A 12068-nucleotide genomic window follows, 5' to 3' on the forward strand; every position below is an offset into this window, starting at 1 on the left:
TCATCCAAAAGGTCGACAATGGCCGTGCAATCTTTTAACACCACCCCGAGAATTACCTCCCTAGGGGACGCATTGCTCGGCAAATGACGATCAAAGAGTATCCGAAGTGTACTTTCCTTACAAAGGTACGCCTGAACCTGGAGGACTCTTGGCAACTCGCCACTTTTTCGCACAATCTTTTCCATGAAGTCTCTTTGCCTTTCTATCTCGAACTTGTATATTACAAGTCCCGATTAATATAACGTCCAATTGTCAGTTGACTCACTCCTACGGGTCTTGTTGAATTAACGACTGCAAGATGCCCTGATTTCCGAGAGTTCTATAGTTCCTTCAGTGTTTTCAGTGGACAGGAGCTCTTCAGTGCAGTTTTACACTCAAAGTTAAAGACTTCTACCCACTAGTAATCAATGATTTCACCCCCGGTGCGAGTGGAAGAACTTGTCTGAGCCTTTTTGAGGCGCACTTCTCACTTTGTATTTCTATGAATTCTATAAGACTTTCTAGACGGGCATTCTCCGACTAGATTTAGCTCGATGTTCCTGTGATCAGATCAAAGAAGAAGTCATCGCCAAGGGCCCTCCAATTTCAGATCAGAGGTGCAATTCCGTTCGAGCGCAGGGTGAGTTCAAGAACCTTCTACCTACTTGTAGTCAAGAATGTAGGAGAATTTTCCCTGTTACAAATGAACAAGTTTTCGCTAACAATGAAATCAAAGAGCGACTCACCTCTGTTAATAATTTCCGAGCTGCCCCATATTGAATGCCGTGAATTCACGTCTGAAGCAATGATGACGCCGGTTCCTCTTCGTGACGCTTCAGTAAAGATTTTCCTCAACAGTAAGGGAGGTGGTTCCACTTCATCTTCATGCGGCATGTATACTGAGAATAGCAAGAAATCTCTGGCGTCGCATTTTTGCCCTAACCACATCAGCGTTGCTGAAATTTCGTAAAATAAATACCGTTAATTCATTTTAGACGAACATACTGGCTCTGGTTCTGCCTACATCGTTGGTCGCCAGCGTCCTCAACCTAGAGATGCAGCTACTAGTAAATTGACCTCGGCTACCTTTGCAAGTTGGACGTTAATCTGAAGGAATCTTATTCTTCAGACTCTCCTCTAGCTAGTTTAGTGCCCTCGTCGTGCTCTCTCTTCAAACAGCCGATTTAGGCTAAAGACAAAGTCGCCAATTGACGAACCGCTCCCAAAAATTCGGAAAGACACAGGTTTTTTTCCATGGTCGTTTAACCATCTCCTTCTGTTGTATCCACCCCATTTGAAGCCAGAACGCCATCAGCTTTGGCGTTCGTCAGGAGTATCCTAAGGACCACCTTTTCGAACCCATAGCTTATGGCTCCCTTGGTTTCGTTGAGAGTACCGACAAACTCCGCATTAAGTGGAATCAGCACTTGACGAGAGGATTTCTCGGTTCTCTCCAGCTTTATTACTCTCGTGTCATGCGTTGGTAGTGAGAGGATACAATATTTTACGATTTCCTAAATCTCACTTGCTGAGGAAGGTTCAGCTGGCAACCAGACACGAGCCTTAAGGCGAAGCGGAAGGTCCAGTTTGTTCACAGCCTCTAATCTGGATGCTTCCATACGTCTTCCACCCGAGAGGTTGCTTCCTTATATAGGACACTCGAACGTCGGCACATCTCATGAACCCCATTGTGTCATCCAGAACTCTCACACTTTCAGAATGGCCCAGGGTTTGCTATGACCAACTTTAAAAAGACTGAGGAGATAGCACCATCCTCCCTGCTGAGATTGAACACGTCAAGCTTTATAGAGCCAGCGTTTTGAGCAATTTTGCTAAAGGTTTGCCCTGTCCCAGTTCTTAGTCACGCCCTTATACGGCTTTGTGTTCAGAGCCGACTACTCCAACTTAATGACGACGGAGGGAGGGTACTCTAAGTACCCGGGACAGGGACGGTTGCGACATTAGCTTATCAGCCACTTTTGATAAGGGTCCCTCCATCATACTCAGGTGTCACAACGCCGCAATCCAGTTCCAAAATAAAAGTCAAGTCCAGGAGTTGAAAGGCCGTGAAGGCCACAGGTCATTTGGCGTTACCTAGGATACACCAACTTGGATGAAGTCCGTTAAAATAAAAATTTCCAGTAACGCGTTCGTTCTTGGATTGCTAATTATGTATATAAAGGAAAACATGACCGCTGTAATGTATGCACATGTTGTAACATTCAAACTATCGTTTGGTACAATTTCTGCTATTAGGTAGCCTCGAGCTTGTGAGCGAAGTCGTCCATTGAGGCGTTTTATTACGTATTTTGACCTCTTGAAATTTCTCTGAGACTCATTTTAATTGGTAATTATTATATTTATTCCCTGAACAAGGGATATTAAGTTTGCCAAATTTAAATAATAAGCATGTCCGTAAGTGTTTATATGTATATAAACAAGTCACTCCGTTTTAAAGATACCGATATCAGGCCACTATTGCATATAGCTGCCATATAAACTGAATAATCGGAATCAAGAGGTTGTATGGAAAATTTTTTTTTCGACGAGATAAAGGGAATTGTTAATTCGCCGTAGAAATTGTTCAGATCAAGTTACTGTAGCATATTGTTTCCATACAAATTGACGGATCAAAAACAAGTTCTTATAAGTAACATTTTGTATTTGTGAACAGACGTACTTAGTTCAAGATTTAGCTACTGTTATAAAGGGAAAACATACGACTCTACTTTTAAAAAACATATGTTTTTAATATATCTAGATATGTTGCGAAGAACTACAAACAGTCATGGTACCGTTGCCGGATTGCGCAAGTGGTGAATGGGGTCCTACAAAAGCGACTAGGCTGTTTGGATTAATACCCATAACGCACCAAGTAAGTACAGTTTTGAATTCGTATACTACTTAGAAGAGAATCGTTCACAACAGCTGTTTATCTGCAATATAGACATTGTCTTTAGAATAATATTATAAACAATCATCAATTATTGTAGGATCCACTTATATTTGCTGGACGAAGTTTAGACCTTCAATTCCGCATGTCGAGGCCTTTGACAGACTTCATGGCCACGCTGCACAAGAACGGTGTTGAAGAAAAGAAACTTTCTAAATATGTGACGCACAACACATTAGACGACATTGTGACATTCATAATAAAGTAAGTGGTACAAAATCTTAAATTCCAACATGTCTGATAACGATTTTTTTACAGTTTTCCTGAGGAGGGTCAGTACGGCTTAGACATATATACTCGTGAAGCTGGAACCATGGCTTCGCACCATAGTCACTCTGCGTCAACGGGTGAGAAACACTTGCTCACCCACTGCTGTAAATACTTAATCAATTCATCGAAGCGGAATTAAATAGGCAGAAATGCATAAAAGATATAACTGTATGAAATTGTTACAATATTTTTAGTGAAATGCAATAATTACCAATTAGTTGTAAAAGTTTTGTATGATTAATACCGATTATGTTTTAAAAGTAATTTCATGCATATTAATACATTTTACATATTAAAATCCAAATAATATTGAACTGTGTACAATTTTACAAATGCATATGAACAATAAATATACATACCATATATACTATAATTATAATTAATTGAAATATTGACATTGAATCGTTGGCCCTAGGCATTAAATCTCTCTGATTCTGCAAAGATTAATTCAAGGAATACCAGTAATATAATTGTTTAGATAATACGCAAGTCGGTGAAATTAGGCACCAGCGACGTACGAAGAAATAAATTTCGGTGGGGTTTTTTAATAAATGCATTTTTTACATGATTTATTCTCTTTTTGTACGTTTATAATTTAGATCGATAGTTTTTGCTATCAAACTCATCTGTGAGAGTATTAATAAGCACTATTTCGCACATTTTTATGCTTGAAAATGCAAATGCATGTGCATTTTCATGCGCACCAGACTTTATCTGCTTTAGAATGTGCCTTTCCATTGTGGCATTTAAAATGGACTTACGTCCAAGAGTGTTTTCTATCATGAAGGGCTTATTGAATGTCTTATTTTTGAAATCAAAGCCAAATTTAAGAAAATAATCAAGAAAAAGAATAGAAACGTTTCACTAAACAGAAACCGAAATATTCCACCACAACTATTTATAGAATAAAAAGAAAAACCTAAATAGCAGAGCAATATTTCGGCGACCCTTACTTCTCTAAAATATTGTACGAGGTGTCTTCAAAAAGTATCGCGCATTTTGAATTTTCGCTGGTTACGTATATTCGAATTTCGAATTTTTTGTGGCGTTATGTTGGTACTCATGTCACTCACTTATGCCGACAAGCTCGGCCATTTTGAATGTTCATTTAATTGTTGACAGCTGCTTTGCTTGCACGTGTTTTGGATCGTCTTCGATTTTTACCTATCAAAAAAATTGCACCACGATAACGCCCCTGCTCACACATCGTTGCTTGTGCGCGACTTTTTGTCCAAAAACAACACACTAATGATGCCGCAGCCATCGTATTCCCCAGATCTGGCCCCCTAAACTGAAGAGGCCCATGAAAGGACGACGTTACGCTTCTCTTGACGAGATAAAGACGGCATCGACGGAGGAGCTGAAGAAGATAAAAAAATGATTTTTTGAAGTGCTTCGAAGATTGAAAAACCGTTGGCACAAGTGTATAATATCTCAAGGGGACAAAATAGATATTCATGAATAAATAAATAATTTTTGAAAAAACACAAAATTCGAGATACTTTTTGAACACACCTCGTATATGTGATCAAATAGTACAATACAAAACAGTATATTTCAAGTATAATGTCATTGACGATTTTCCTTCTTTATTTTTTAGCGATGTCGCTAGGCATGTCTCACTAGATTTTCAAATTTTTTGCACAACGTCAATTTGCGAATGTGACAAGAACTATTAGATATTATTCAGTACTAGTGTAGAAGGTCTACTGTACTGTTTTATTTTACAAATGACTGTAATACTGACTTCGAAAACAATTGTAATGTATAAGAAAAAAGTATAATATTCTGTAATCTTCCGACATTTCATCACGTGTTATTATGTTTTATTATTTTTTCAAAAATTTGCATTTAATTAAGATATTATGGCAAAAAATGTAATTTTGTTGGCAGCAATATATCTATTATGGGTTTCAACTCCACGCGGGTCAAAATAATTGAATTTATTTATTACTCATTTATTGCTTTTCGTTATTGCTCACGAAAAGGTAAACAATTACACTGTGATAGCTTTTTTCAAAAAAAAAAAAAGACAAGACCAAATTCGACGGTTTCCCCCTATTTCGGGTCCTATGAATCGAACTGCATCATTACTGTTTTGAGTTACAATCATGGTTTCATACAAAAAATTTGTTGAAGTTTTTCATCAAAGTGGCCTATTGTAAGAGAAAGGCACATTTTTCTTCGGTCTCTAACTTTTTTAATGTTGACTTTTTTGGTAAACTTTCTTTGGCAAAGCTTCTCAGAATAAGTCCGTCTTCAGCCGAAAGCCTATGATGCTAGTGCTGCGTACTATAGTTTATATAATAATTTGTTTATTATGTAAGCTTTAATAAAATAAAAAAAAAGTCCGTCTTTAAGTTCTTAGATGACTCTTGACTTTTTTGGTAAACTTTTTTTGGCAAAGCTTCTCAGAATAAGTCCGTCTTTAAGTTCTTAGATGACCCCAAAATCAATGTTTTTTGTGTCCTTATAGCCAATATGTCGAAAAAACTGAGATTTAATCCATTTTTTTAATGTTTTTTCCTCCCGTTTCGTCAATATTTTAATTTACTCAATGATACTTATACATTAAGTGACATCTTGTAATAGTAAGAAACTTAAGCAAAGACAACGTTCTGAGCAAACTAACCATTAGAAAAAAACTTAACAAAATTTGTTTTTTTTTTTAAAGCTACACTAACTATGTTTGTGTGCTGTTTTATTTTTTTTTTTTTTGTATCTTATAAGTGTTATCAATAAGTATCATAAATTTGTACACAATATTTAAATTAAATTTAATAAGACTCATCGAGTCAAGCTTTTTGCCGCTGTACCAATGCTCAAGGGGGCGGCGACTTGGTGAAATCTTTCTCCATGCTCATCGGATTCAGTCGGAACTTGCTGTTCAAAATGGTCCTTGTGATGGTGAAGGAAATGAATTTTTAAGGACATATTCACACCTATTTCTTCAAAAGCGTCTACCATGTCATCCACATATTTTTTCCAATCTTCAGACCGGTGCACTCCTAAGCAATGGTTTATAACGGAGTTCCAGGCAATTTTTTCATTTGGCCTTAGAAGTTCTCCGAATTTTGCGTTTCTTATATCGGGGCAATTGAGAACACCTGAAAATAATGTATCAACATAACATTCGTTCTATTAAAAGACTTAAAATACCTTATTTTATTTTCGCAACACTTAGTCTTGGAAATATTTCTGTCAAACATTTAAAAGCTTCGGCATCTCGATTTATTGCTTTTATGAAATTTTTGACAATTCCCAATTTTATGTGCAGTGGTGGTAGCAAAATGTTATTAGCTGGTATCAGCGGAATATGGATAACATTTGCCACATTTAAATGAAATTCTGTGCGAAGCTTCCAATCAATCATTCTATATTGGATTCCGCGGTACCTTGTGTCCCAATGACAAATGAAGCACATATTTTTTGTGTATCCTGTCTGCAAACCAGTAAGCAAGGCGATAACTTTTAAATCCGCACATATCTTCCATTGATGCTGCTGATACTGAACTCTGTCCAAAATTAATTTCATTGCTTCGTATGTTTCCTTTGTGTTGGAGCTTATGGCGATTGGAACCGGATTTTTTGTGTTATCCACATACATCAATACTGCTTTTAAACTATTTTTCGACGGGTCAATAAACAATCGCCATTGCTCTGGTTTGTACTCACAGTTCATGTATTGTATAAGACCAGGAATATTTTTACAATACGAAAAAGTTTTGTCGCCATTAACCTCAAAGAAATCTAAAAGCTCCTCCTGTCTTTTGCGGTATCCATACACCTTCACATCTTTAGACAATATATTTACCGAACGAAGATGATGTGCTAGGCAAATCGCTTGTCTTTGCGATAATTTCAGCTGTCGTACCATCGTATTCAAACGGGCTTGGGAAATCTCCAAGTGACGACATGGGCTTTCAACGTCGGTTGGGTTATACATTGTGAGTAGATCTGTAGGCTCGGTGGAAAATGTTGGCGAAATATATCTGTCAGTTGGACTTGGACATCTTGATATCGGAACATTTTCTGAGTGAGATACTGGTAGCTGTGCAGATTGAATACTTTTGTAAACTGTGTTTTTTTTTTTGTTGAGTCTTGCAAATTTGTTCTTGCACGCGTAGCAGTTACCAGTATGATGCCCTTATGCAGGTTGTTGTTGCATTGCGTGCAAAGGGTATTTGTCACCCAATCTACATCTCTTATAACGGGCAAATCGAAATATTCCTCGTAGATGCTGGCAGTTCCCGAAGATATTTTGCGTCTACTCCGAGGGCTTGTAAATTTTCCACATACGTAGCAGAACAACGATAGGCCAATTGGACACTTATTCATTTTAATTTATTTTCTTAATATACAGTAAAACCTGTCTATGTTGGACGCCTGCGGTTCATCACTTTTTGTCCAACTTAAGCGAGTGTCCATGTTATAAAGAAATGATTCTTTTCTTATTTTATTGACTTTATTTTAAAAAATAGTTTAAAAAACGTACATTGAATTCAATATATACAGTGGTGGTCATTTACTTAGCACATTCGTACTTTTAAGAAAAAATGTTCCATAAAATTCATTTCTTTACTAAAAACTTAAAAATTTTCACATATATTCATATTTCACAGATAGATTAACTTAAATAATAACATAAAGGACGATGTAATCAAAACCTACAAAAAAAAAGTAAGAATAAATAATTACTACGTTGGACACATACTTAGCACATTTCAGGTTTACCTACAAAAACTTTGGCAATCCGCTCCGAACCAAATTTTACTTCAATATTTCGTTGGAAAACCCTTATTTTTGATCACTTCAGAACATCTTTTAGGCAAACTCTCCACCAAACGTCTACATTGTTCCACAGGTATATTCAACCATGCACTTTTGATGTTCTGCCACAATTCTTCTAAATTTTTGGGTTTTTTGCCCTCAAGCCTTCTCTCAACTTCACTCCACAAATTCTCAATTGGATTGAGATCAGGTGACTGAGCTGGCCACTGCAGAATGGGAACGCATTGCTCCTCCAAGAAATTTTTCACCAAACGCGAAGTATGTTTGGGGTCATTATCATGCATGAAGTGCCACCTTAGAGGCATATGGTCGTCGACAAATGGAATCATGTGTTCTGTTAACATGTTCTTGTAAACAAATTGATCCATTTTTGACGTTATCCTAACGATAGGTCCAACACCGTGCCAATAAAAGGCCGCCCACACCATAATATTTCCTCCTCCATGTTTCACTGTTTTTTGTGTACACCTAGAATTGTGCTGCTGGTTACTGGGTCGCCAGACGTAACGTTTCCCGTCAGATCCAAATCTACAAAACTTAGATTCATCACTCCAGAGAACGTTCTTCCAAAAAGAAAGTGGTTTGTTGATGTGGGCTCGTGCGAATGAAAGGCGTGCCTCCAAGTTCTTCTTAGAAACAAACGGTTTCTTCTGTGAAATGCATCCACGCAGTCCGCTTTCATTCAAACGACGTCTGATCGTTTTAGATGAAACCTCTATTCCGTATACTGCATAAACTTGGGTTTTAATTTCTTTAGAGCTCTTGAATGGGTCGTTTTTTGAAATCCAACGAATTAGATTGTCTTCTTTGGAGGTGGTTTTGCGAGGCCTAGGAGCTCGCACTGCGGATTTAACTGTCCCAAATTCGTCAAAATGTTTAATTGCGTTATAAATGAGCTTCCTTGAACACCCAAGCGTTTTTGCAACCACAGTTTTTATAATAATCTCTCACCAACAAAATTTTTTGTATTCGAAAATAAATTTTTCTTAAAACTTTAAAAAACTTCGACAGTCTAAGAAGTGTGCTAAATATGTGTCCACTCACAAAAGCTGCTGATCGTTAAATAATCCTTCTATTTACAACAGTAGCAAAACAAAGCGACGAAACTTTGCGGTATCTTACCTTGGCGCCTTGATCATGTCTAGACAAAGTGGCGCCTTTGAATTTTGTAACATTACGAAGAAAACACCGTTTGCATTTAGGTAGAGTGATGTGTGCTAAGTATATGACCACCACTGTAAGTGTGTAATAGAAAAACATAAATTATCACATTTTAGAATACGGATATACAATATGTACAACTTATGTTTTAGTAAAAATATGCATTGTTTTTGATCTATATTTTGTTTTTACATTTTGAATAATTCCTTGGTCGAGAGGTTGTATTTCTGCCGTTAGGTTTGGTGGCAAAAATTTTACAAACACATTTGAATATTCATTTATTAAACTGTGGCTTGTAGCGTTGTCAATGAACAAAATAATTTTTCTATTTTGCTTCTTCATTTGGTCATTGATAGAACTAAGCTAATACTGCAAAATTACACTTGTCATCCAAGCCTTTTTATTGTGAACCCATTGCACAATAAAATTTTGAGTGTCGATTTTATTTCGGTGAAATGCTCGCGGCTTCGCAGCGTTACCTAACTATAACCAACGGCATTAACTTTTCTTCTGTACTACTGCAGCAAAACAATACGCTCATTCTTTCTTTTGCCAGTTTACCTCCTTTACAAACTGCGCCTTTTGCAACGAGACTTCGAGTAGGTAATTGACGATAAAACAATCCAGTTTCATTCGCATTAAACTGATTCTAAAGTAAATAATTTTTGAAAAGTAGGAAGTTTTTCTTTCCAAACTGAGGCAGCTTTAAGATCTACATTCGCTCCTTCACCACTTAAAGCTGTAAATTTAATGTTATATCTCAAGTGGAAAGATTATAACCACCCATTGCTTGCTTTAAAGTTCTCTATTTGTAACTCAGAAGCCAATAGCTTAGCCTTTTCTTGAATTATTGGGCCACTGATCGGAATATTCTTAGACCTGCATTTTTCAAAAAACGATTTCACTCCCTCATTTATTTTTTCAAAATCAGTAATACTTTTATAATACGTATATGTTCCTTTTTATTTTTAATATTAGCGATTGTCGATTTGGAAACTCCATATTTTTCTGCCAATTTCCTTATAGATAGGCTTTTATTAGCCGGTTCATTCAATATCTCACTTTTAATTTTCAGAGATAACTCCACTGGGTGTTTTCTTTTTGACATGATTGCAACAACAGATCAAATATGCATAATTGTGTCAATAGCTAATCCATGAAATTTGATACATATCGTTTGAAAAATTTCATTGATGCCGAAATACAATTATGTACATTTGTGTGTAATATACATAGGTGTAGTACATAAGTAAATAGCATACAAATATGCATACATATTAAATGTATTCTCCAAGATATAAAGGGATTTTAATGCTTTCTGTTTAAAAATTGAGACAAATTTTGTCCAACTTCCAAGATAGACAGTGTCCAAATTAAGCAGTGAATATATGGATATTTTGTACGATATTATTTTGGTACAGAACTTTTTGTCCAATTTGAGCGAGTGTCCAAGTTATAAGGGTGTCCAACTTTACAGGTTTTACTGTACAAGGCACTAAAACAATGTTCTTTCCGCGAAGTCAAAGTCAAATTAACTACTGCAATCTATGCTTAAATTTTGACTCTTAGGCAAGCATTTAACGTTTCTTCCAAACGTTACTTGTTGTTATTTATTATCAGTGCAGTGGTTAAAAGCTTGACTCGTTGCTTGCTGATTTGTGTTGGACATTGATAGACGAGTCTTGTTAAATTTAATTTAAATATTGTGTACAAATTTATGAAACTTATTGATAACACTTATAAGATACAAAAACAAAAATAAAACAGCACACAAACATAGTTGTGTAGCTTTTTTAAGAAATACAAATTTTGTTAGGTTTTTTTTTAATGGTTAATTTGCTCAGAACGTTGTCTTTGCTTAAGTTTCTTACTATTACAAGATGTCACTTAATGTATAAGTATCAAAGGGTAAATTAAAATATTGACGAAACGTGAGGGAAAAACATTAAAAAAAATGAATTAAATTTCAGTTTTTTCGACATATTGGCTATAAGGACACAAAAAACATTGATTTTGGGGTTTACAGTCATCTAAGAACTTAAAGACGGACTTATTCTGAGAAGCTTTGCCAAAGAAAGTTTACCAAAAAAGTCAACATTAAAAAAGTTAGAGACCGAAGAAAAATGTGCCTTTCTCTTACAATAGGCCACTTTGATGAAAAACTTCAACAAAAATTTTTGTATGAAACCATGATTGTAACTCAAAAAAGTAATGATGCAGTTCGATTCATAGGACCCGAAATAGGGGGAAACCGTCGAATTTGGTCTTGTCTTTTTTTTGACTATCACAGTGTTATTAAAATGGACATTCGTTTTGATTTATGTATATTATCATGATAAAATATTTAGGGCCAAACATGAAATGCTTCGCATAAGTAAAGACTTAAAAATTCATAAGACTAATCACTTTTTTTTTACCAAACGATGAGGGAACGTTTCATAAATCCTCCAGTTCCTTGCTGACGATAGTTATGAAGAATGCATTTTAAATGATTTTATCTTTGGGCTGAAGAAACCTACGATATCTATGGTTGTTCCAAACCTGCTTCTAAATATTATGAACACCATATTTGTGCGCTGCGACTAAAAATCCAATGACTGTGGCTTCAAAATTTTAATTTTACGAAAAAATCATATTTCTAGGAGTGGTAGATTGCATTCAGTTTTTATGTTCGAAACACTTCCCACGACCCTTTAATTTTTCCAATGTTTCCAAATTTTGGCTTGTCTCGTACGAGTACACATTTTTCACTTTTACATGCATTTGTACGTAACTGATTAAAATACGCATGCAGCCAGAAGATGGTCAAAAGTAGTAGCTAGCGACGGCCAATATCTTGAATAACATTTTGTAACCGTTTTTATACAATAAAGCCGCTTGCAGTCTGTCGTGCTCTATGTTTTCAGCACATAAC

The 12068-nt window shown here is 36.0% G+C and overlaps 1 protein-coding gene across 5 annotated transcripts in view; it reads left to right on the forward strand.

Annotated features, from left to right (window-relative positions):
* LOC105231026 (hillarin) overlaps positions 1 to 3575 on the forward strand; it is a 40257-nt gene extending 36682 nt beyond the window's left edge. For all 5 annotated transcript variants that reach the window (XM_029553124.2, XM_011212111.4, XM_049452870.1 and 2 more), the window contains exons 9-11: positions 2741 to 2854; positions 2973 to 3136; positions 3191 to 3575. In XM_029553124.2, the coding sequence (XP_029408984.1) occupies positions 2741 to 2854; positions 2973 to 3136; positions 3191 to 3341 (429 nt within the window). In that variant the 3' untranslated portion in view covers positions 3342 to 3575. The remainder of the gene's footprint in view (positions 1 to 2740; positions 2855 to 2972; positions 3137 to 3190) is intronic.
* The last annotated feature ends 8493 nt before the right edge of the window (positions 3576 to 12068 follow it).

The sequence above is a fragment of the Bactrocera dorsalis genome, chromosome 3, assembly GCF_023373825.1.
Source record: "Bactrocera dorsalis isolate Fly_Bdor chromosome 3, ASM2337382v1, whole genome shotgun sequence".
Lineage (NCBI taxonomy): Eukaryota > Metazoa > Arthropoda > Insecta > Diptera > Tephritidae > Bactrocera > Bactrocera dorsalis.